At 45.3% G+C, this 25,427-nt stretch overlaps 1 protein-coding gene and 1 long non-coding RNA gene across 3 annotated transcripts in view; one reads left to right on the top strand and one right to left on the bottom strand.

Annotated features, from left to right (window-relative positions):
* The window catches only part of NCAPD2 (non-SMC condensin I complex subunit D2), a 24,087-nt gene extending 5,189 nt beyond the window's left edge, over window positions 1-18,898 (top strand). Inside the window, exons 12-31 of the mRNA XM_021396692.1 lie at window positions 182-365; window positions 599-720; window positions 1,698-1,919; window positions 3,796-3,970; window positions 5,440-5,524; window positions 5,682-5,815; window positions 6,891-7,023; window positions 8,617-8,701; window positions 8,805-8,966; window positions 9,207-9,433; window positions 10,462-10,573; window positions 10,881-11,004; window positions 11,189-11,344; window positions 11,560-11,737; window positions 12,653-12,747; window positions 15,515-15,595; window positions 17,543-17,729; window positions 17,970-18,096; window positions 18,213-18,380; window positions 18,767-18,898. Of these exons, the coding sequence (XP_021252367.1) occupies window positions 182-365; window positions 599-720; window positions 1,698-1,919; window positions 3,796-3,970; window positions 5,440-5,524; window positions 5,682-5,815; window positions 6,891-7,023; window positions 8,617-8,701; window positions 8,805-8,966; window positions 9,207-9,433; window positions 10,462-10,573; window positions 10,881-11,004; window positions 11,189-11,344; window positions 11,560-11,737; window positions 12,653-12,747; window positions 15,515-15,595; window positions 17,543-17,729; window positions 17,970-18,096; window positions 18,213-18,380; window positions 18,767-18,849 (2,840 nt within the window). The 3' untranslated portion in view covers window positions 18,850-18,898. The remainder of the gene's footprint in view (window positions 1-181; window positions 366-598; window positions 721-1,697; window positions 1,920-3,795; window positions 3,971-5,439; window positions 5,525-5,681; window positions 5,816-6,890; window positions 7,024-8,616; window positions 8,702-8,804; window positions 8,967-9,206; window positions 9,434-10,461; window positions 10,574-10,880; window positions 11,005-11,188; window positions 11,345-11,559; window positions 11,738-12,652; window positions 12,748-15,514; window positions 15,596-17,542; window positions 17,730-17,969; window positions 18,097-18,212; window positions 18,381-18,766) is intronic.
* Window positions 12,754-25,427, bottom strand: LOC110398769. Of its 2 annotated transcripts, none has more exons than XR_002438608.1 (3): window positions 19,682-25,427; window positions 15,838-15,909; window positions 12,754-13,442 (listed from the first exon to the last, which is right to left on the bottom strand). It is a non-coding gene; the product is annotated as an uncharacterized LOC110398769 (long non-coding RNA). The 2 variants fall into 2 exon arrangements; XR_002438609.1 differs by lacking the exon at window positions 12,754-13,442 and having other exon boundaries at window positions 15,513-15,909; window positions 19,682-22,414; window positions 24,325-25,427.

Here is a 25,427-nt window from a genome sequence, read left to right as displayed (position 1 = left end):
ATTTTTTAATTCCGAGAGTTCTTACTTATTCATATTCCAGTCTAGGTGGGATCAGCAATGGGGATAGTGACTGCCTGAGGGGAAAAAACCTAGGATTCCTAACCTCCAGATGAGTTTCTTTCCCCACTTACGGTATCATTTGAATCTTCTCCATTCCTCGTTCTCTGTCATTTCTTTATAGCTCCAACAGTCACCCCAGAAGAAGAATGGGAAGCTATGCTGCCAGAAGTTAGGGCTGCCGCAAGGCAGATACTTCAACAACTGCAGGAAGAGGAAGAGGAAGATGAGGAGGTGCTGGAAGTTGAAGAAACAGCAGAGGATACAGCAGAGAAAATCACTGGGCTGCTTAAGAGGCTGAATTACAAGTAAGAAGGCTCTGCAATCTCTTGTTCTCTATTCAAGGAAGGTTTGAGCTTCAGGGTAAATGCATGATTTTCAGTAACATTACTGTATGGGAAGGGATTGACGTGGGCACCTGGCACAACGTGTTGGCAGGAACACCTGGCTTTCCCAGGCATTCAGGGCAAAGTTGGATGGTTTCCCTTATATTCTGCACTAACGGGTTGCTGGTGTTCTGTTGGGTGCCGTCATTGACCAGGAGTGCAGTTCGCCTTACGCAGAAAGCGCTGTGCCACTTCCAGGGGCAGGAGCCCTTCAGTAGCACCAAGGAGGAAAATGAGAAGGCAACAATCCTGGGCATTCTGAAGAGACTTTACACAGGTAACTGCAGCAGATTGGTCTATCTCTTCCCTGCATTTAAGCTGTTGCTAGAATTAGACCAAAGCAGTCTGGAATGCTACGTCTGTTCTTTCAAACTGTGGGCCTCAGTATACATCCCAGTGTGCATGTACTCAGTGATTCAGAGTTGTACCATTTGTGGATCATTTCCTCACGTAGTGGCCTGGCCTCTTGTCTGGATCACACTAGTCTCAGTATTTCAGTTCTGGTGGGAACAAATTCATGTTCCCACTATAAGTGCACTTCTAATGCTTTAACTTGCATCTGTCTGCTGAAGAGAGTTAAGCCAGTATCATGCACTTCTGTCCTGTGTGGATTTGTGTGGAGTTCTGCTTCCTGAACAGGTGGTGGCACATAATGCTCACCCTTAAAGGTCTTCACCAAGTATTGAATTCAAGCAGTCTTGCTTCTTTAGGCTCACACTTCTTGCTGTGTTTTAAGACTTTGCATGCGTTATCTTTTGTATTTGTTTCAGAGTAAAGTCTCCTAGCTTATTCTCCCAAGCTCATTTTTGTAATTGTCAGCTCCCTGCACTCGTACAAACTGCTAAAGAGTAATAGTTTTTGCCTTCTCTGTACTCTGTCCTGATTCTCTTTTAGGTCCTCATCCATCTTTGGGGAGGTGTCAAGATCAGATTAACCTCTTCAGTGTTTTTATGGTATTTAGGTAAACTGGACCATGCCTTTTTCCACCTGTCTTAGATGATTCTTATGTAATGTGCTACGTTGTAGTGCTGGAGTTTGGTCTATGATATGCTGAGATGTTGTCTTTTTAGCTAAGTCTGATGGCAGTGTGTCTGTATTTGGTTGGGTTGGGTTTTTTTTGTTTTTTTTTTCATGGAAGTCTCCTGACTTTAATGTCAGTAAGGGGTGGAGTGAGAAGAATTAAAATGCCCTGAACTGTGCCTGTTTCTCTTATACCTTCGATACTGTTAACAAATAAGTGTTCATGCTGTGCAGGTTTATGCCCAGGTGAGAATAGTGAGAATTCTCCATGTGACAGTGGTAGTCTTACAACTGAAGAAGCTATACTGGAAGAGCAGCCTCAAGAGCAGCCTCAAACGGAGCTGGTCAAACAGGAGATGCTGGTGCAGTATCTACAAGATGCCTACAACTTCTCAGTGAAAATCACTGAAGCCCTGAGCCTGATCAGCAAGCTGATGTATGAAAACTCTGTTTCAGGTGCGTGAAATAGCCATGGGGCCTTTTTCCCTCTGTTTATAGTTTCCAGGTTCATCCCTTTGCTGGAGAGGAGATGTAGGTTGGAAGAGCTAATGCTCACTAAGCAGATGTCATAGGCACTGGAACAGCAAGCACCATCTACATGGGCGTTGTGAGAAACTTGCACTAGGGCATGAGTGGGCTTTTGAGGCTTGTGTATGAACCAAATTTTTAGATATCAAGATTAGGGGAAAAAAAAAAAGCCAAAAAAAAGTGACCCAGATGACTACATTTATGTATGCTCTCCTCTCTTGTGGGAGGGAATCTCAACTGCAGTTCTTCCAAAGTGTGTCCAAGGAAGCTGTGTTGTGTTTCTTACTTGGTGCCTTGATGCAATTTCAGGTGGTACAGTGGGCTAAAGAGAGGAACTGAGCAGCATGTCTAATTAACTTCACTTTTCCTTGAACTTTATTCCATAGCTGAAAGTGATACTTGTCAACATGGCCTGGTCTTCTTCAGTGCTGTACCTGCACTACAAATGTGAAGTGATGAGCGGTCCTTTAGGTTACTTCAGCTACTCATATTTAATATTAATGTGCTTGTCATGAATCAGCGTCCCTGGGGTAGAGACCAGGTACAACCCCCTCCTCTCACACCCTCCTTCCACTTGCCAACCACTCCCATGGTTCTGGGGTGCAGGTAGGTCTGAACACCCCAGCACCCTAGCATTGTGCAGGTGTTTCTGGAGCTTCACCTATGATGACTTTGTACTAACTATTCATATTTTACCCGTGCTAAGAAAGGAGGTTTCCTTAGCAAGGTTTGGGTGCTGTTAGGTGATTACACACAAGAATGAACTCTTGAATCAGCATCTTTGCAGGTCACTTGCAGTTTAAGGCTAAATGCATGCCCCTCACCTGGTATTTCAGTGCCTGTTTTTTGTTGGTTTGCAGGGTCTTTTATGGTTGCACAGATTTTATTAGCTTTTGCTATTCTGTAGCATGAGGAAGGTGAGTTAGACATCCAGACAACTGAAGTGAATTTTGAGACCTTGTCTCCATTTAGAGAGTATTCTGCTGTGGTGCTGAGTGGGACTAAGGGATGTGTGCACTCAGGTTTTACTTTTTTTTTTAATTAAAGATTTAAGATTTAAAGATATAAGTTCATATTTCTTTGCAAGTGTGCCTTCTGGTGTGACTGGGGGAAGTGGAAACATGCCAGTTGTCTAGATACAAATACTTTCATGTCTGGTAGGAGTACAGCTTCTTTACTGAGGTCTCCTTCTGCCTGTACTGCTACAAGCTCGCACTCACGCAGAGATCAAACTCTACTGATAAACTGCGTATTGAACAGACCCTCTGATCGTTGCTGTGGCTTTCTTATGAATGTGCTCTAAATTAATGGGCTTTTTTTTTTTTTTTTCTTAAGAACAGAACACTGGGGAGTGTATTTTCAGGAGTAGCCAAGTTAAGAAATAATGTATTTGATTTTATATGCTGCAAACACACAGTATGCCATCAATACGTCAGCTAGCTTCATTACAGCATTGCTCTGGGACAGCTGCTTTTTATCTGTTGTGACCATGAGATCTCTTTTTTCCAAAGCTGCTGTTTCTTAGAATTTTTTTTTCTTTCTCAGACATGGCTTCTGTGCTCTTCTCCTAGGTCTGTCATATCGCATTTAGCTCTAACATTGTTAACTTACCCCCATTTCCTCCACTACTACTATTTGTAGTAGTGACCCTATTCTGACTTGAGTCATCTGCAGACAGTAGCAGTGATCTTGGATTCTTCTACGCCTAGCTATGAGAGCAGTATGCCTATGAATTTGTCTTAATGGTCTGTTTATTAATAATGATAAGGAACTGCACTGATGCAACTGTTTCTTTCCTCTGCAGTTGTTCAGGAAGCCATTGAGTTCTTTGTGACAGTCTCACAGTTTGGTGTGCCCCAGGCACTGCTTGGGGTCCGCAGGATGCTTCCCCTCGTGTGGTCAAAAGAGCCTGGTATCAAGGAGGCTGTGCTGAACGCCTACAGGCAGCTCTACCTGAGCCCCAGCGGGGATTCAGAGAGGTATGCGTTGTCCTAAACAGAAGTCTTTTTTTTTTTTTTTTTTCCTTTGGGGAGTTGTTGGAACAGAAACATTTCCTATATGTCCTTTGTGTATTCACGTCTAGGAGAAATTAATGCAGCAGAACTCCATATGAGAACTCACAGAAGGCAGTGCTGTGAATTATTTTAAATGAAACTGGTGTCAGGCACTCATGCTGAACTTTCTCATTAATTTCACTCTCATAAAGCACTGCACCAAGAGGAATCTGCTCAAATGGTCCGAGTAGGGTCAGAGTGATGGGGTCAAGGAGTGTCAGCTACTGAATGTTTGTCATGTCAGTTGGGTTCTTGATGGCAGCAATAAACTGATTTTTTGGACAAGTATTTCGACCCCATAGGAAGTCATCTGTTAGGGATGGATCCCGTGTCTTGGAAATGTAATGCTCCACCCCCCTTGGGCAAGGTTTCAGCTCAATGTATGTTCCTTTATTTTGGGTTTCTTATGGCTATAGTCTCTCCCGTCACTGGGTTGAGGATAAGAGGAATGGTGTACAATGTGGTCTAAACTTTGAGCCAAACTTAGAGCCAAAAAACTGATACCAAACCTCAGTTTTTGCTGACGAGTCATGCATGCTGTGGTCTTATTTGAGTGTAGAAGTTTTGCTCCTCATCTAAACCACATGTTCCTCAGTGTTTACTGGTTTTCTTGCTGTCGCTGGTGTCCTTGTTTTTTCACTATATGCTGTTTCTTTATCCCTGGTACTACACAAGGTGTTTTTTTAATTATGATTCGAGTGCTTTCACACGCGCTTCAGTTTGTATTTCATTCTGAATAATCTTAAATTTTTCTACAACAAATCTCTACACGTGGAGGATGAAAGGATGGTGATGGCATCTTTATTTGTTGCTGACCCTTGCTGAGGATCTAGGAGGGGATGTTGGGGTGCTCTTGCATGCTTGCTTGTTCCACAGCAAAGAGGAGCCGTATCTTTTCTGTAGCACAGCACTTGCTTCTTTTTCCAACCCTTGCCCATGTGCACCTTTGTTTATACCATTAAGGTAACAGACAGCACCCCTGCTTCTTGCTGCTGCTTGATAGTATAGTATAGACTGGATATGGCTCTCCTGAAGTTTGAACTCTAGCCTTACTTATTTGTAGATAGTTTTGCAATTTCTTATGCTTTAGTGAATAGTTTTGTGACTTGTGGTTGAGAGGGAACTGGGAGGAGGCTGGTGAGAGCCTGTTGTCAGGCATTCGTGCAGAGCATCAGTAGCAGCAATCGACTTTTGAGCTCACGCTGTGTGCACTGGAACTTGACCTGGGTGACTCTAAGAACTCTAGCTGGTAGAGGGGGAAGTTTTCTTGTCCCCAAGGATCAGATCTGTTATCTAATAGTTGTCCTCAGCTCTCTGAATAGGCAAGTAATCACAAGAGCTCCTTTATATTCTTCTTAACTTCTTTTTTTTTTTTTTTATTTAACCTTTCAAAGGGCCAGGGCCCAGAACCTGGTGTGTTCTCTCTCTCTCATCATGGTGGATGCATCGTTAGGAACAATACAATGCTTAGAAGAAATAGTGAGTATTTGTTTTGTCTGAGTTTGGATTGTATGTGTTGTTACAGATCTTTGTTATATGTTATATGAAAACAGCAGTCAATGCACGTGATGTCTTTGCTGGTCTGAAGTCTGCCCTCCTCTGGCTTTCCCTGTTTTATTGCATTTTTTTTTTCCAGATCTCAGAGTTTGTGCAGAAGGATGAAATAAAACCTGCTGTGATCCAGCTGCTGTGGGAGCGGTTCACAGAAAAATGCCAGTGCTCACCACTGGAACGCCGTGCAGCTGTGATGCTGCTGGGGATGATGGCACGGTGAGCCCGGGGCCAGTGTGATCCTGTGAGTGGGAGGATGCAGAGGGAGTTAATCTTTAGTGGATAACTGTGGGTGAGGGATCAGCTGACCCTTGGTGCAGCAGCCTCAAAAATAGTAACCAGACCATGGGGTGATGAAGCTTGGAATTAAACACAGTTTTACTGTGTTCCGACAGCAGTCTCTGAGTAAGTGTGACTGCAGTACCTTCTTTGAGTTCTAAACATCCATCCCACTTCAGGGTTTACCATGCCACAGTTCAGCACTCTGTGTTTTGATAAGTACTGTGAGAAGCTGCTGAATAGACGTGCCTAGAGCCTTAGCATGGAGGGAAATTAATCTGCTTCCCTTTCAGTGGGCAAAGAGATTGTAATTACGCTATAAGCTATTTAGCTTAAATAATTTATAACTTAATTTCCTTCATTTCCCAACCTAGTAACCCTTGGGTGTTATGCTTACCTGCTAATTTCTTCTTGTTCTTCCTACTTCAGTCCTTCATCAGTTAAAAATAGGCCTGGATGATGATAGTCCGAAAGATCTTGGCTCTACAGTAAGAGCCATTTCTGGAGCTTACAGGCAATTCCACAATTCATGTATTAGTTATTCCTCCCATGATGTTTCTACCACTCCATCCCATGTGCTTGCGGTATAATTGTAAGCATAAATTCAAAATGTATATACTTCCTAAAATCATGGGATATCCACAAAACTGTAGATTTGTAAGGCATCCTGTGTCAAGTCCATGTGTGTGTGTGTGAAATAAGAGCAGATTTGAAATTATACTCCTTTCAGACAAGAACGACAAAGCATTTCTTTTCTTTACAAAAATAATTATGCCCAATTTTGCTCAGTTTGGGTAACTGCATATACACAGTGGAGTATAGATTATCCTGTCTTCTGTGGAGCATGTTCTGCCCCTGTAGCTATATTTTGAGTCAGTAGATTTCTTGCATTTCTTGCCTCTACTTGAATGACTGCCTTCTGCAAGGCACAAAGATTATTTCTCTCGGTTATGGATATTTACTGTAAAGTTTCATCAGCACCTCATGTAATACCCCTGTCCCTTCCATTCCGCAGGGGGAAGCCAGAGATCGTAGGCAGCAACCTGGATGTTTTGGTGACGGTAGGGCTGACTGAGAAGGTGTGTGAAGACTATCGCTTGGCAGAAGAAGTATGCAATGCAATCTCCAAACTTGCCAGTAATTCTAAGGTACAGCTCTTAGTTTGTCCTTGCGGTCGCAGTAATAGTTACCCAGTAACAAAGAAGCAGGGAATGGAGTTTATGTTGAGAAAAGAGAATTTTTATCGTTTAGGGCTTTTGTTTTGTTTTTGTTCGTTTGGGTTTTTCTGTTTTTTTGTGTTGTTTTGTTTTTTTTTTTTTAAATGAGGTAGGTTGAGAGCATTCAGCAGCACTGTCTGGAAAGCTTAGCACACATCAGTGAACGTGCAATAAAAATATTTTCATTAGGCAACTGCTGAATTCAAATTAGAAAAGAGTTCAGTGCACAAGAAAATCTGTTTTCCTTCCAATTCTCCTGCTCATACTCCCCATTCTAAGCTGATTTATGTCTCCTCAACCATGAAGCACTTTCCTCTACTGATATTTTCTGGTGTTGTGATTCCTTTGCCCTCTCCGTTAATTGATATTTGGGAGTTGTCGACTGTATGGCTGAATATAAAACATGACAGATTTTCAAATCCATTCATGTTATAACGGGTGGCCTATCAGATGGTTTCTTTGTTGAAGAGCAATTTATAGTTATTAATGCACTTGCAGAAAAACTCTTTGGTTTTTTGTTTTTTTGTTTTTTTTCCTTTTTTTCATTTTTGTTTTTAGCTCAAGCATTTAGGGTATTTTAATTCAGGAGCCGCAGCATGAAAGCGGCCCTCCTTCACACATCCCAGACAGTCCGGTTTTGCCCCTTCCACTGGGGACGTGATTGGAGGACCTCCATGAATTAATGTATGTTACAGCACTCTGAATTACAACTATCTTCAGAACATTTAAATATGAGGTTGATTTAACACTGTAGTTACTTGTATGAGAAGGGACTGATACTTGAAGAATTGTGGAAGCTCTTCTGCGCCTGCCCCAAAGAGAGTAAGATTGTAGTAAACTGAGAAATTTTGCTTCCAGCTACTGAAAGCTGACAGATGTGAAGCAGTAGCTTGTTTTAATCACGTATGTCTTGATCAGGAACTCACAGATGTGCTGGGGTATCCCAGGCACTGTCGTTCTTGGTTTAGTAGTTCTCAGAGTTGTCTTACTCCCAAGCTTATATGTAGTGGGAGTGGTACAGAGCATCTGTATCAGCGTAAGTGTGAGGTGATGTTAGATCCAGAGCTACCTTCCAGTAATTCTGGTAATGATATTTTTCTTTTAAGCAAAGCCTCATGGTTCTGGAGTACTCAAAGGCAATGGCACCTTCTTGATTTACCATCGATAACTCTACAGATCTCCCTCCTTTTTTTCATTCATTATGGAAAATGAAGGAGCAAAATAACATCAGATTTAGAGTCACTTTAAGATTTCAAGGGTTGTTTCAATTAAAGTAGTGGAACTGTCTGGCTTGCCTTGGAATCATGGTTTGGACAAGCTTTAAATCTGCCCAGTGCTGCCACCATGTCTTAAAAAGCGATGGTAATGTCCCCCCCGTGTATTGAGTTGCAGAGCAGTGCTGAATGTCCCTGCCACGGGCCGAACAGGCTTCTGATTTAGATTGTGCACACAGCAAGATGAAGAGCCAGGGAGGGCACGGGGGTGTTCTGTTGTGTGGTGGGAGTAACTCATCTCTCTCTGCAGCCAGCAGAAGGGAAGAACAATGTCCCATTTCGACTGCCACAGGACCAAGCGCTGTTTGCACGCCTGAGCGAGGCTGTGAGTAATGGTAAGCTCAAGTCAGCAGCAGGTTTGGAGGAGGTGGAGCTGGGCTGTGGGACAGCCTGTGTTGCAGCTGTTCTGTGTGGTACATGACTCCTTTTTCTCATCAGGCTTTGCTCAGCCAAGCAGCCACTGGATCCCCTTCATGGAGGCAGCAGTAACGCTCATCTACCAGCTAGCAGAAGGGCCAGAGAAGATATGTGCTCACATCCTGCAGGTGTGCAGCCAGAAAGCTCTGGAGAATCTGCAAGAGGCTGACGGGCAGAAAGAGGGTGAGGGAAAAAAGCTGGTGAAGCAGATCTGTACCCGTGGTTTCTGGTGCTGTGACTGGGTGAGATAACTGCGGGGGGAGAAGAGTTGGGGCTAGTAGAGATACTGGCATGGAGGAACGCGAGTGCTGTGAAGGGGTCTGTGGAGCGTGGAGGTGGGTTATACGGTTACTGAGGTTGGGCAGTAACCGATACGTGTAGAGTCCAAATCAACACTGAACTGCAATAATTTTTCTCCACTAGAGTCAAGGGCTTCTCCCAGCAAAGTGTCTGATGGTGCTAGCAGTCTCCCTACGTTCCTGCTGCTGCACCTGGTGTCCCTTGTGGGACAGGTGGCACTGCGGCAGGTAGCGTATTTGGAAGTGTCTGTGAGTGCGGAGCTGCGCCGGCGCCGCATCCTCAGGGAGGAGCAGAAGACCAAGAAACATAAAGAGCGTTCTGACAGCAGCATGAGAAAGCAGAGACCTCGGGTGAGAAATTGGTGGTTGGTTTGTTTGTTTCCTTTAAGCTTTTGTAATGTCCCAGCTACTGCCACAGTAAACTTCTAGTGGACGTGAATTTGTCAAGGATTGACAAGGAGATCCTGTTAAGGGAAACTCCATCCATTCTTGGGTTTGGAACAGGCAGGAGGGAGGAAGCAAAGGGCGATAGCCTGACTAGGTTTATCTTCTTAGTTAGTTTCCTCTCTACCCATCATCTCCTTTATTAGCATTGCAGTCTTTTCACAATTGCTGCTAGTAGTGAAGAATGAACACCCGTTTGTGCGCTGAGTTTTGTGAAAGGGTTTCCAGAAGCTCGATCCGCACCCAGTTCTACTACAGGGTGTTTTCCAGTGAAGTGAACTTCTTTGGGTAAGAATAGAAGAAAAAATCATTTCCCTAGGCTTCCAGTCTTTTTTTAGATGGGTACACTGCTGTGTCCAGAGAAGTTTATACTTTTTCTCATTCGCCCTGCTTATGACTCACTATCATTTCCCACAGGGGGGGAAGGTACTATGAGATTTTCCCAGAAGTAGCAGTCGGATGCAGATTTGATCCCCTGTGCAATGCCTGTGTCCCTTTTCTTACCTTGTGTTGTTGTTTTTTCTTTGCTATAAGGTTCCTGTAATCTTGCTGACAAGACCAGAAATTCAAAGCCTGCTTTGAATTGGCTTGCTTTTGGGATTTGCATGTCCCTTGAGTTGTGATTGACTCAGGCACTGCTAGGTAGATGCTAGGTATCTTATTTCTGTCTCAGTTTAATAGTTTCAGTGACTTAGACTTTCTTTGGTGCACTGTGGCGCATGGACTGGCAAATCCTGGACTACCTTTCACAGCTTTGTTTAGTTCTTACAGAAAAGGGAGTTACAGAATTCTGTCAGTCTGTTCTTCCAGACTCTTGTCATGCTGCTAGGGATATGCGTTGCACCTCTCACCTAACAGAGAGGTACTTTGTGAAGGAAAGGATTATCACCGCGCATCATCTCTTTTTACAACTGTTTTTTTTTTTTTCTGCATAGAGCACAGGCAATGATACCACCATGGAGGAGGAGCTGGGCCTCATGGGAGCATCGGCTGATGACACTGAGGCTGAGCTCATCCGCAGTATTTGCGAGACAGAACTTCTAGATGGTAAGTATGACTCCACTGAAGAGAACAGGTTCCGTGTGCCATGTGTGAGAGAACGGGAGGGGTGGTAATGCACCTAGAGGGAAGGAGGCTGTTTCCTCCATAATCAAACACTGTCATTTTTCTTCAGTGTCAGTTTCATTGTAGGCTCTTTCTTCGTTTTGCTTCTCTGGGGGTAGTTTTTCAGTGGCAAAAGTGAGTTATCCAGCTCGTATAGTCTGCAGGAGTTCTGCCATAAATTCAGTGATTGTTCTTGGAATGCTGCTTGAACAGTGCTTACGTATCTGCTGCTTTCATCCCCACTATCTAGAGAAGCACCTGTTTTCTGCCTTTGTTCCACTGGTGCTCAGGATCTGCAACAACCCTGGGCTCTACAGTGATTCGGCACTTAGAGCTGCTGCAGCCCTGGCTCTTGGCAAAATCTGCATGATCAGGTAATGCTGATGATATCTTACCAGCTTCACTGGTACTTAAGCACAATAAATGTTGCAACTCCTTTGCAGGGAAGAGGAAAAAAAAAAAACGCACAAAAGAGCGTACATTTATTGTCTCACTAGTATCAGAGACTGGATTTTGGTTGCTGATTTTGGCCTTCTTTTTGGTACCCTGTCCTGCCAGCTCTGAGTTCTGTGACTCCCACTTGCGCCTGCTCTTCACTATGATGGAGAAGTCCCCTCTGCCTGTTGTGAGATCCAACCTCATTATCGCAGCAGGAGATCTGGCCATCCGTTTCCCCAATCAGGTGGAGCCATGGACACCACATCTGTATGCCAGGTAATGCTCTGCTTGTTGCTAGCAGAGGACAGGTGATAAGAGCTTGGTGGGAGGGTGACACTCAGCATCTGGAAGCTGAGCATGCTGGAGGAAACCGAATTTGAAGGCATCGGCGCAGGGAGACAACAGAACTGGCTTGTGGAGTAGGCTGTCATGGATACTGGTAACTTAGAGATGCTCAGCTGCCTTCTGTATTAACTATTTGCTTCTGCCAGGTTGCGAGATCCCTGCCAAAGCGTGAGGCAGACGGCTGGAGTGGTCATGACTCACCTCATCCTCAAAGACATGGTAAAGGTGAAAGGCCAAGTGAGTGAGATGGCAGCTCTGCTTATAGACCCAGAGGAAGCAATTGTGGGAGTGGCTCAGAACTTCTTCAATGAACTCTCTAACAAGGCAAGTGGATACTCAGGATTCTTAGTTCATAAGAGTGGCAAGGGGCTGTTAAGGGTTGGGTCAATGAAATGAGAGTTTGGAGTCCTGGAGAAGGTGTGTTGGTGTAGGGGATCTGTCTGCTGTTCCGCTGTGTTGCCAAATGAGGGTAGAAAAAGGGAATTTTGCAAAATGAGTTTTGATGTCAAATTTGGGCTCATCCATTCGCATCAGAATGCAGGCTCCAAAGCAGTGCTTCCTCCACCTGCTTACTTGTGCGCACCTAGTGTATGGGCTTCGGAACAGATTTTTTTTCCTGAAGTTCACCTTTACACCTTGTAAGAGTTTCCTGACTTTAGGCTCAGGCAGTGTATCATCTGAGATCTTTCAAGGTTATTCCTGCCTGTGTGACATCAAGATACTTAAATTGAAGCGGTTACTGTCCAGGTAGGTAGGACCCATAGCAGTATTACCCTCTGTGTGCTGTTTATTCACCATGAAGGCTGCTGAAGGCCCTTCAGAGTTTGAGATTTACGGCCTAAGAGGTGGCAGTGATGCTGGAGCTTTACTCTCTTGGCACTGGGAAAGGGAATTTGGGTTGGGTCTTTTCCGGCAAGGTGAGAGGCAGTTCCTTGAGCTGAACTGTTCTGCGTGCTTTCTTCCAGAATGTTTTTGTGCTGGCAGTTGACAAGGTTGTAAAGAAACTGCATCCAAGGCTGCCAAAGAGGATTGCAGTTGTTGTCAGCTCCTTAGCTTTAGTCAAGTAGCCCCAGATAGGTTTGGCTGGCTGTGTACAGCTCCTTTCAAGAACCTGATGCTTTCAGTCAGTAACTTTGTATGGGGGGAAAAAAGGTAATTTTAAGCAAAGAGCTTATTTGTCATGGCTCGAGCTGTCATTCATAATTCTGTATCTCACGTAGAACCTTGTGTCCCACGCAGGATAATGCCATCTATAACCTGCTTCCAGACATAATCAGTCGTCTCTCAGATCCTGACTGCGGCATAGATGAAGAATCCTTCCACACTATTATGAGGTATGTGAAATCTGAAATGAGGCCTAATTGAGTCTGCTCTGGCTAGGACTGCATTTGAGCAAAGGGGTGCAAAGTCTACAGAACAAACTACCATGGCATACAAAATGCTTTTTCTCTTGTTCTCCTCAGTCTGGCTTTTTCACAGTCTGCATCTGAAAGGGAAGTCATCCCAGGGGGAACCAATCTAAAGCCACCTCACTGGGGGTGAAGGCTCATTCAAAATGACTTTCCCTCTAGAGATGTAAAACCAGTTCAGTTTATGCATGGGAACCCAGCCAACTATAGGAGGAGTGAACAGATTTTAAAGATCTGCCTTCCTTGTTATTTTGGTGACCTACTGGGTTTTTGCAAGCAGTTTTAATGTATAATAAAGCCATAGATAAAGTAACAGATTTGGGTGTTGGTTGTTGGGATAGGGTGGTTTTTTTGCTTTTTTTTTTTCCCCTAGAAACCCTTACTCTCCATGGCACAGAAATTTGCTGAGGGCTTCAGTTGTTCATACACAGCATAAGGAATCTTTGGTTTCCGTTATCTCTTCTTTTCATCAGGCTTAACCTGTCTCCCATCAAATGTCTCCAGTGGTAAATTACAAAAACTTCCTGTTTGTAGATGGGACTTGGCCACATGAGTGTTTTTCTGAGTTGCTCAAATCCATGTGGATTGCAGAGGGGAGTGCTGGGCAGGTGTTGCTGTTCCTGCAGAAAAAAAACTTCCAGTGATTTTTGACTGGAGTCTTTCTGTCCATGAGATTCCACTGCATTTAGGAAGAGGCATGGAATTTTGAACAGGCAGGGATTGCAAAGCTCAGAAAAAGACTAGCAGTGAGGCTAAGATTAACTTACGGCTCCAAAAGTACGTGAACGTTTTGCTTCAGCTTTCAATGTGAGATAATGCGAAATATAGCATGTAGCTACTGATAGTAGATGTAGAAGAATTTAGTGTCAGAAGTGGAAGCAAATCATCAAGTACCATTATATATGAAACAGATGGCATATATGAAAAAAATGGGGCAGACTTGTGGAATTCTCAGTACGGTTTTTAATAAATGTCAAACTGGAGGTGTTCTCACAGACATAGAGATTAGTAAGTTTAGCACTTGCACTGAGGATGGGTTCGTGTGGTCAAGACAGATATGGACTGATTTTTCTGCCTTCCACCAATATACAGGGAGAGAAATAGAAGTGGATAGCAAGAGAAAAGATTCTGATTTAACCGAGTAGGCAGAAGTCAAATTATTCTAAAGCTAATTAATGCAGAAGAGAATTGTGGCAGACCTACATCAATCAGCTAGCATACCGCATCGAATTCTTTAGATGGGAAAGAAGGAACTAGTTGAAACTGAACTAGTTCTCCGTGTACTAGTATTATATGAAGTGCTTGCATTATGGAGGGCATCTAGTTCAACTCAAAGGCACGAGCTGCGAGGGAGGGTGGCTTATAATCCAAGGATACTTGCCAAAATGGAGATTGTGGAGGTGTGGAAAAGAAAGGACTAGTGATGTCTGATGACTGATAAGAAGCTGGGGAAGTATCGCTGTTAAAGGATTAATTAATTGAGAATGAAGATTGCAGTAATAACTGATCTGAAAACTAGCAGAACAAAATATAACAATGAGTGTTTAGAAATTGTTCAGCGCCTGCTGTAAAGGTATGGCTAAAGTTAGCGAGAGATTCATTCCACTTGCTATTTTAACAGACAATTTATTTCTGTATAGAAAGTGTTGATAGTGGTGGTGAGACCTTGCTGGAATGCTGTCACAATTCGGGTTGCTTAAATTAAGGAAAGATGAATGGAAATTGGAATAAATGCAGGGGAGGAGCCCTGAGGATAGGGTCTCAGTTCCATAGCTTAAAAGAAAAGAAGCTTGATGTGGTGGTGGTTGTAGGCATGACAAAGACCAAACAAGGATGTACTTGTAGCAGCTACGTAAAAGCCAGCAGCAACTTGACTGAGAATAAGTTAACAGAAATGTTGGTAGAAGAAAAAAGGGGCCTATGTGTTATAGCTTTTTAATACAGAGAATTCAGTTATTCAGTAGCTTCTATGAGGACATCATGCGAAACACTGGAGTACTTAACTGCCTTCAAGTCGGTGTTGTCTTATTCCTCGAGAAGCTGAGAAAAATGTGGGATCAAGCTGATATCCCAGTTCTGTTGAGCTTTGTTCCCACTTAGCTGTAAAATAATGTTCGCTTTTTCTATTGATGAAAATTTATTGCAGTGTACCTTCAGCAAAATAATAATTTTTGAGGGAAAAAAAAGTGCATGCTATCCCACATCCAGTACAGTCCGCCCTTCCAGGCATACTGGTCTGTAGCAGAGCTCTGAAGTGGGGAGATCAGCTGGAGGCATTGCTTCTCTTAAAATTGGATGAAAGGAGCTGAGCAGAAATAGGCACTGCAGCCTTTTCAGCAACCCACCTACCTCACACAGACATAAGCAGTTCTCACTCCAGACCTGCAAGAGTCTTTGCTTTAGCTGTATTGCCAGCTGTGTTTCATCTTAGGCAGGTGCTTCCTGACAAACATACAGTTATAACTGTCCTAGCAGCTGTCCCCCAACAGGGACTGCGATTACTACTTAAAACGTATTATATGCTTATAGCTTCTCCTGAACAGAGTCTGAGGCATGCAGAGCTCTCTAGTCTTCACATCTGGAGAACAACCTCACTGATGATTGGGCAGGAGAGCTGAGAGCAAGGCATGGTGAAGGCAGAAATTGGATTTCCTCTCTGGGCTTTCAACTTTACCATGTTTTTCTTTTGCAGACATCTCTTCTCATATATTACAAAAGACAAACAGACAGAGAGCTTGGTGGAGAAACTTTGTCAGCGATTCCGGACTGCCAGGTGAGTTTAAATCCTAAATTTCTTCCTATCTTTCTCCTAAAATGCATGGAAAAACTTATCCTTCTGGTCTTATTACACTGTGACGTAGTGGGTGGCAACTCTGCCCATGGCAAAGAGTTGGAACTGGATGATTGCTAAGATCTCTTCCAACCCAGGACATTCTATGACTCTTTGGGCCCTCTCCTCCTCCCATCTTTCTTAAGGGTAAAGGTTTTGTGAGAACTTAGATCTGCATTACTTACATCTAGGCAAGGAGACACACTCCCAGGGTGGCTTTTATTCATCTCTGTGGCCCTTCTCCACAGGCACCTCAGCTAAAAAAAAAAAAAAAAAAAAGAATGTGTTAAACTGAGGAGCTGGGATCTCCTTATCTGTTCCACCCTTGTTCTGTGTGGACGGGCTGCTCAGTTGTGACTACGCTACAGACTGTTGTCCTGTTTGAGTGCTTGTGCCACGTGATACATATTATGCCTTTGCTCTGCTCTGTCTGCAAGATGAGCATGGCTTGTTCATGGTGCTGATTAAAGAGTATAATAGTCCAGGGCCTATCCCATGCATCTGGAGTATCTTTTTACCTTCTGGAAACATTTTTTTTTGGTGCTTCTTTCCCATTGCTCCTCAAGCTATAACTTCACTAACTTTTTTTTTTTCTTTCAAGAAAAAAAGAAGAAATGAACCTGCCTCTGTCAAATATTTTCATTGTTATCTTTATCTTCTGCTGGATTTGGTGCACCCAACATTCCTCCATTCCTATGGTGTTCCATCTCCACAGTTGTGACTTTGCCCTTGAGGTTTAAAGCTGTGTCTGCTTATCTTGGCTGTTTGTACACAGTGCCTGGGCATGTGACCAACTCAGCTGCCTCGGAGTTGCATACTCCTGAGAAATATTTGGATTTTGTTTCCTGAGCTAGAAAAGAAAGTGGCCCCTCTCTCAAAATTTCATCCTGGGAACAGTGGTGAGGTCTTCAGACCACACTTGTAAAGATCCTCTGGCTGTAACACGTCTAGCTTTTGCTACGCTGTCCTAATGTCACCAGAGTACCACAAAGATGGTTGGTTTAGTGCACACTAGAGGTACTGCTAGAGCAAGACTCATATTCAAGGCTAATACAGGAGCTTGTTGGGAAAGATTTTGCAGCCAGCATCCTTAGGATTTCTGCAGTTCTAATCAGCAGTGCGCCAAATATGATTGAGATGTTTCCACATTTAACACCTGGATGCTGCAGTTTTTGCCTTTTTCTCTGACTGTGTTTGGGCACTACATTCTGGGTGTATAAGCAAGCCCTCTGTTTTGTACATAAGTATAAGAGGGACTTTGACCTACTGTTTTTACTCCCGTTCTGTCGCAGTGAGCTTTATTAAAGACATTAATTTGGATTTTTTTAATTATTATTTGTTTCTTGTAACTTTCACTAGAATCTGGACCTAGCTGTCCTTTGACATTACAGTTGCTATTTGTTTGCTTCGTATCGTAATGAAAATGTCCTTTATGCCTGTAACTGGCCAGGAGAGACACTTTCAAGTACAGCCTCTGCTTGAGACGGTCTCAGAAACACACAAGTGAGCGGCCAGGTTTTTGTTTTGTTTCTTTTTGCTTTTTAGTTGAAATAAGGCCCTTCGAGAAGAGCCCTTATATCACTGTGTTTCTCCTCCTAGCCAGCAATAACTTCTGACACTTTCTAACAAGTGACTGTGTAATTCAACAGTGAAGCCTTTGTGTTTCTGACAGACACCAAGTCAGTATTTTTGGTGGAATACAGTGGTTGTACAGTGGTTGGCATGCTGCGGCACCCTGTAACAGGCCTGTAACATTAAATCTCATGTTCCAAAAGGAGAAAACACCTGTGGGAAATGCCTTATCCCCACATGCTGTAGTTCTAGGTAGAATGTGCTCACCTTTACACGCCCCTTTTCATGTGAGTTATGGGTGATCTTTGTCTTTCCCAGAAACGAGCGCCAGTATCGGGATCTGTCCCACTGCCTTTCTCTGCTTCCCATCTCAGAGCGGGGCCTTCACAAGCTGCAGGACAACTTTGACTGCTTTGCAGACAAGCTCCAAGACCCAGCTGTCTACAGCTGTTTCCAAGCTGTGCTGGTTCGATTCCGCAGAGCAGCCAGCAAACCTGAGACTAAAGTAAGGATGGTTGGTGGGAAGCATCTGGGTGTGGAAAACAAGTGCTTTATAAACACAGTGATTGGAAAGCCTTGCAGTTCTCCATGTTAAACTGGCTCCTCTTTAGCCTCAACGATTTATTGGAGATCCTGACGCAAATTCTGAAGCAGGAGATGGTCATGCAATGGATGGAATGCTTCTCTATGAAGGGTTTTCTTTTTTTTTTTTTTTTTTTTTGCTGCTGTGAAAAAAAAAGAAGAGACAGTGGCTGAAGAGCTGGAGCAGAAGCTGTCTGCCTGCCATAACCGAGGGCTGGATTCAGCAGAGACGTGCCAGGAAGGTGGTAAAACTCCAATGCCGGGGCCAGCCAAGCGAAAACCAAGAGCAGGTATCTTCCATTTGTGGGACTGCAGTCTTCCCCTGATCTTGCAGCCCAGCAGAGACACATAGGGAGTTTTCCTCACCCTTACAGACAGAAGGCTGCTACCTTTCCTTTCTTCTCAGCAGGCTGCTGCCGCCAGCCCCTAAGCACAGCCAACAGGGACGATGATGATGATTTTGTCACACCCCGGCCACGTGCAACTCGAAACAGTAAACGTGCCCAGAAGTCCCAACCGCGCAAAAAAACTGTTATCACCTTCTCCAGTGATGAAGAGAACAGCTCTGAGAACGGTAAGGCATTAGACATGTATGTTCAGAAGTAAAAGCAGAGAGGTGGAGGACTGGAGATTTGGTGTATCAGGGGTGAGAGCTTGGTGGAGAAACTGTCAGTGATTCTGGACTGCCAGGTGAGTTTAAATCCTAAATTTCTTTCTAACTTTCTCCTACAATGCATGGAAAAACTTATCCTTCTGGTCTTACTACACTTGATCTAGAAGATGGCAACCCTGCCCATGGCAAAGGGTTGGAACCGGATGATGGTTAAGGTTCCTTCCAACCCAGAATATTCTACAATTCCTCTGGAAGGGGGAGAGGGCATACGGGGATCGAGAGCTGTGTGCACGTTTCTCTGTTCAAGGCAGTGGAGTGCTGGTTGTTGACACACTTTACTCCCTTAGAGCTATCAGCAGAATTAAGAGAGGAAGAAACCCCCACCAAAACAACTCCCATCACCAGGTCTTCAACCCGACGGCTGCGCTGAGGGAACCATCTGCCACTGTCTTTAAAAATAAAGCTTGATTTTTGCAGCAGTCATCTCCTCTTGTCTGAATTTTCCGATAATTTCATAGCGCTTTAAATGAAGACAAAATGGAAAGTCATGCAACAGGCTGAAAAGATTCCAAACCTGTCTGCTATCTCCACAATGAAAGGCAGTGATTAACATGGCTGCTGCTTTGCCTGTTTCCCCTGACTTTGCAGATGGAAAGCACGCTGCCCCCATTTAAATGAACAAACAACAAAGTCTGTTCTGTGGGGAAAAAAAGTGGCCAAACATAACCACAGTGTACTCATTCCTCCCCTTCAAGGGGAAGCTTCTCTTGACCCAGGCCCAATAATTTTGCTGGGTTTAGGCCCCTTTATGTTTGATTGGTTTGGGGGCTCTTGCTCTGCAGAGACCAGAGGGACTTCGAGGGGAAGTCACCTGTGTCTTTCCTTGAACAGATCTCAAAGAAAAGGTGAGGAGGAATAGTGGAAGGCAGAAGCTGATTTAGACTATGCAACCTGAGTAGGAAACACGCAACATGAGTAGGAAAGAAAATACAAATCAATTTTTTAATTTTTTTTAAAGTGCAGAATTACTTTTGTCAAAGTTACACAAGATAACTTTGGCACTTGTTACACAGGTAACATTGCTCATTTCACTGCACTTAAGCCACACCAGTGCTCAGGTCAGGCCTAGCACTTAGACAAGCCATGTGAACACGAAGTGCCTTAAGTGTGAATGTTAATCATACAAACAGCCTTTAACCTCCTGTCTCGCAGGCAAATTGGCATTTGTCCCAGAGCCATAGCACAGAATTATTTCCTCTTACCTGGCGGTTGCCTAGAAAGCAAATGCTTCTCAGGCCAGTGACTTGCTGGACGGGAACCGGAAGGGTCCTGCTCTCACCAGGTTCCTGTGTGTCTTTCCCTGTTCTTCCTCTGAGTCGCTAGCTGTTCCCACAGTCGCTGTGGTTATCTTCAGTCCACTAGCAAGGAGAGCCTGCTGCTTGGTTCTGTGGTCTGGCTATTGTAAGTAGGTAGCGACAAAAGACTGCAGCAGGTTACTTTGATCCCTATAGAAAGGAAGTGGTAGAAATTGCATAGCTTTGCAGTGGCCTGGGCATATATGTTTTTATGCTAATACCTGAATGGATGTAAACGTGATAGCAGCTTGTAGAAACAAGCAGATGGGGGAACCATGGGCTGGCAGCTGTATTTATGGGGATGAGATGCGTGGACTCAGTCCCCTTGCAGCCACTACTGTGTCATAGAGCCAGAGACCAATATAACCCCCCCCACACACAACTCCAGCACACCTGTAAGAACCGAGTAATTGCATGAAATACAAAGATCAGAAAGCTACAGCACTATTGTCCTACTCTCCCATCCTCCCCTATATTCAGTAAAGGCTACGAGCAACAGGAGAAACAGCTACAGCATTAACAGTAAATACAACAGTCATGCATACTGTATGTGATTGCTCTACCACCATCCACTCGCAGAAACAGTATCTGTGGACTTCCAGGCTCAAGGCGCTGCAAGCTTGTGTATGCATGAGAATGAGATAATATGCTGACAATATTGCAGGGAGGGAGATGCCAGCATGATGCTCAGTGGAGTCTGTGTTCCCCGAGGGGCTCCATTCCATAGCTGGCTCTGCATTCCTACCCATGGTCCGAAGTGGAATGATACGAACATTGACCATTCTTTGGAGCCTGCAGCAGCCACCAGCACTGCATTGCTAAGGGGTATCCGCAGAATACTTCATCCAGTTCCTAGTTCTCCCACTCTCCATTTGTCCTGCTCCTTTCCTTTTGAGTAACTCTGCTTGTAAAGACTGATGGCAATTCAGCAGGAGACTATTTTTCTAATGGTCTTGCAAACTCTAGAATGAGTGTCCCAGCACCAGAGGGAGAAGGGTTTTTACAGAGGCAGCTTGTTAGCACCAGAGAGGAAAGGACAATAACCTATTTCAGGCTGGTAAAACTGGGGCAATCAAGGACTCATCGCCTGCCAGAGCCTTTTAACTTCTCAGTCGTTGCCAGGACGTGACAGAGCAACTATTCAGTTCTACTGCACTCCCAGGAAGGATCTGGGATGCAAAGCAGCCGCAACTTCATTGCACCTGTGTTGGGCTGTGCCTGCAATTTATCCAGGCTTTGTAGGATTTGCAAATTTGCAATAAAATTTTCCAAATTTTCTACAGTTTCCTAAGTTTCTTGCATGGTATAGAACCAGTCAATTGGGAGCTCCATTCCTGCAGAGCTCAGTGTGCATGCAGCTGGGCTGGAATTTGGAGCAGTTGCAAACATCTCTGGCATACTTGCAACATAGGGGCTACGCTCAAGGGATGCCAGACCAAACTTCCACTACGTTTTGTATCAGAAACAAAGCATCGTTGCTTTTTTTTTTTTTTCTTACCTTTCACTCACAAAAGGGTTGATTGAGCTGTTGCATTCGATGTGAAATGGATCTGCCTGTGGCTGTCTTGCTAGCAGCATGAAAGCTCTAGCAGACTGACTCAGCTGCTTTGAGATGGTAGGATGTGGATAGGAAGTACAGAACAACATCCTCAGAGGTTGAAATGTGGGATGAATACATGGGCACTTCCCAGCTCCTCCCTTCCCTTTTTCCCATCCCTCTGACACTTTCATATCTTCTCACTGCAAAGCTCTGGTACATGGAGGGGCTGTGTGTGTAAATCGTGCACACCACTCAGGCACTCTGAATGCCCACATAAGCAGCACATCCTGATTCTCCACCAGTCAGTTGTGGAAATTCCCTCTGTACTCAGCCCTGGTGAGGCTGCACCTTGAGTACTGCATTCAGTTTTGGGCCCCTCACTACAAGAATGATGCTGAGGCCCTGCAGTGTGTTCAGAGAAGGGAAACAAAGCTGGTGAGGGGTGTGGAGCACAGGCCTTATGAGGAGCAGCTGAGGGAGCTGGGATTGTTCAGTCTGGAGAAGAGGAGGCTCAGGGGAGACCTTATCGCTCCCTATAACTACCTAAAGGGAGGTTGTAATGAGCTGGGGGTCGGCCTCTTCTCTCGTGTAACTAGTGATAGGACGAGAGGGAATGGCCTCAAGTTGCTCCAGGAGAGATTCAGGTTGGATATGAGGAAATGCTTCTTCTCCAAGGCAGTGGTCAGGCTCTGGAACAGGCTGCCCAGGGAGCTTTGTGGAGTCACTATCTCTGGAAGTTCAAGAAACATTTAGATGTTGTACTGAGGGACATGGTTTAGTGGGAAATACTAATGATAGGTGGATGGTTGAACTGGATGATCTTAGAGGTCTTTTCCAACCTTGGTGATTCTATGGTAATCTTGTTCCCCATGAAATGTCTCCCCTTTAGCCAGGGGCCTGGGTAGCACCATCCATGGGTCACAGGTATCAAGGGGAGCATACTTAGCTGTGCCCCCGTACCTTGTCCTGGGCAAAATCTCTCCTGCTTCCAACTTCAGTGCTTCAGATGCAAGCTCTACACTCAGCTTTCACAGGGTTGGTGTAAAATAGTTAATTATGCTTTCTGTCTGCTTGGGCCGAGAAGAACGGGAACCATAGGTCTGCAACAAGTGGAAAATGCTTGTGAAGGAGGGAAAGTAAGACAGGGCAAGTATCTGAACTGTGAGTTTTGTTCTCTCTGCAGAAGACTGGTTCTCTTCTTTCAAAAAAAAAAAAAAAAGCAAGTAAACAGCAGAACACTGCCTGTCAACTTTCATCTCAATTGCTGTATGCAATGATACTGAAGAAAGGGAAATTCAAGGTATTATTAAACCTCCCCCCCACACCCAACTGCTCCTGTAATAGGGTAGAATCCCCCCTTTCTGTCCCTCAGCAAACTTTCCTGATTAGTTTCTGTCTTTACACCCAGGCTGACTTCTGCACTCTGATTTCAAACAGTGACCTCATTGCGTTGTTCAGCTGGTGAGAAACTACCGTAAAATGAGAGAGGTAAACAAAGAGGGGGGCAGCTAATAGCCTGAAGATTTAGGAGGCAGGAGTCTGCTCCTCGCCATCCCACTCCTATTGTGCACCTGAGCTTGAGAAAGTGCAAGTTCAGCCTCGATGAGTGCTTTCCTGTGCTGGTTCCTCTGGAAACTCAGCTCAGCCCCACAGATGGTGTACACTGAGCTATGACTCAGGACAACCAGCGTGCAAGCTGTGTGCTTGCATGTACTTAGACCCATGCTCCTATCACTGCCAGAGATCTCAGAGCAAACACAGAAATCCATACATCTACTGCAGCAGGAGCTCCGTGTCCCCTGGCCAACCAGCTCATCAAAACATAGGTGTTAAAAAACAGAGTCTATACTGTCACAAAACCAGATTTGCGACAGCTCACTGCAGTCAGCAGTGAGACTATTGCCATCTGAGCTGCAGCTCGTGCTCACAGTGGTTAAAGCAAGAACATTAACAGCACTCTGCCTAAGAGAATGTCAGCATCACTGTCTACCGCAGCCTCCAATACCCTGTTCCTGGATGTGTCTTGAAGTCTCACCCTGATCCTGATAGATACCTCCAGGCCCCAGCCAGCAGCAGCTTGGCTCACATTTGTCTTCCCAGACACTCAGCAAACACCTTTGTGTCTTTTTTCTTTAGAGGAAGGGGTCTCACTGAGCTCACCCTGAAATATATCACCATGGACAAAAGGGCTGAAAGGTTAAGGAGCTCCAGGGGGGCGTGCAGCAGAGCTGGGGGGCAGGCGCCTGCCAGAACCAACACTATAAAGGCAAAGAGGGGACGGGGCTCTCAGAGGCTACAGATCCTGCCTCACCTCCCATAAGCCCCCGAATAAAGAGAAGATGCTGGGGCTCCCAGCATGGCCCTGCTCGCTTTTCCTCCTCCTAGTTCTGCTCTCTGCCAGCGTACAAGCGATGTCCTTACCAGGACAAAGGCTCCAGGTATGAGGGACCGGGATGGAGCTGAGGGAGGCTTTGGGAGTGGCAGGGGCAGTTTGGGGAGGTTGTGTTTGAACATGGCGTGAGTGGTGACCCAACATCCCAGCTCCCAAGGACTGCTCCCTCCCCTTCAGACCATCAGCCTCAGCTCTAGGCTGACTATGTCTTTACAACCCAGCTCCTCGGGGAGCACCAGCATTTCAAGGTAGAGGACAGACAACACCTTTTTAGTGAGTGCTCTTGGCTGTGGGTCTCTTCACTGCATGCAGAGGCTTCTGGCTCCAAGAAGAATAGTCCTATCTTACTCAGCCCAGTGGCAACAGCCACCTGAATTATAGTCCCCTACAGGGGGAAGGGCTTCTTTGTTTTGTTAAATCTTTCTTAAATCTTTTAACTTCGTCAATTGCAGAAACAATATTTATGGCTTTTAAATCAACTCAGCTTCCTCGTCACCAAGCCCTAACCTAAGCCCCAGCACTCTGTCTTCACATCAGCTATCCTGTCCAAGAAGAAAGCTGCAGGGAAAGAGCTAGGATATGAACTAGAAACACAGGACTGACTCTGCTATGACTCACCATGGAGACACTTTCACTCCTCACTGAAGATGCCTGTGTCTGCTTCCATTAACTCACTGCTGGAGAGGACGGAGCTAAACTGCACAAAGGCATCCTCAGCCATAGGTCAGCAAGCATCCGCGTGATGCACAGACACGGAGTAGCCACTGCAGGCCGCTGCCATGGGCAGCAGTGGTGTGCCCCCAGGGTGCCTCCTGACCCATCTCCCTGCTGCTGGAGGATGCTGGCAGTGATGGAGGCGTGTAATTAAATTAGAGCATGCCCACTTGCACAGAAAGTCTGGAGACTTTCCAGCAGATGAGGAGCCTGCCTTCCTTAGGCCCGTTCTGATACTTGACTGCTTTATATAAACAGTCCCTGTGATGCTGCCATTCTGCCTCTCCCTCGCTGTGGTACCAAGTATTAGCAGCCCTCTGGAAAAAAGAAACACCACAAAATGGTCTGAACACATGGCAGCACTCAGCTTCACCAAAAGGAGCAAGGCCCGATGCCTCCATTATTTTCCAAGTACGAGAACTATTTGATAGCAGCAGGACAAGGAACACAGACAGCAATGCCCACAGCATTCCTTCCTGCTCTTTAGGTAGCAAAATTACCTCAGGCTGGGTAGCTGTGGGCCCAGCCCTCTGCTCAGTGACCTTGGTCTGGATGCAAGGTCACAGGCACAGGGCCTTCTGCACAGGTATCATTTTATGTCCTGCTGGAGTCTGAGGGAAGGAGAGGGACAGTGGGACAGTGGGGTGGGGTACAGGAGCATGGGCAATCCACCCTAACCCATCTCCTCATTCATCCCTCTTTCTCAGGTGCTCCTTTCCCAGCTGCTGCCCTCGGACTCCGAATCCATGCCGGCCGAGGAGGACATGAAGGAGGGGTCCAGTTCTGACCCGCAGCTGCTCTTCCCCCCATTGCCGCTCCTCCCGTCGGGGGCCCAAGCTGCACACCCCCTGCTCTGGCGCAAAGCCCTCACCAGTCGCAAGCGAGCTCTCTCTGGAGACTGGGCCTGGAAGGCCATGCCCCGGGGCTGCTTTGGGCTGAAGATGGACCGCATTGGGGCCTTCAGTGGGTTGGGCTGTTAGCCTGGAGAGTGGAGGTGAGGGGGGCCA

The sequence above is a fragment of the Numida meleagris genome, chromosome 1, assembly GCF_002078875.1.
Source record: "Numida meleagris isolate 19003 breed g44 Domestic line chromosome 1, NumMel1.0, whole genome shotgun sequence".
Classification (NCBI taxonomy): domain Eukaryota; kingdom Metazoa; phylum Chordata; class Aves; order Galliformes; family Numididae; genus Numida; species Numida meleagris.
The sequence above is the reverse complement of the archived record's forward strand: the minus strand, read 5'-3'. Positions and strand labels throughout refer to the sequence as shown.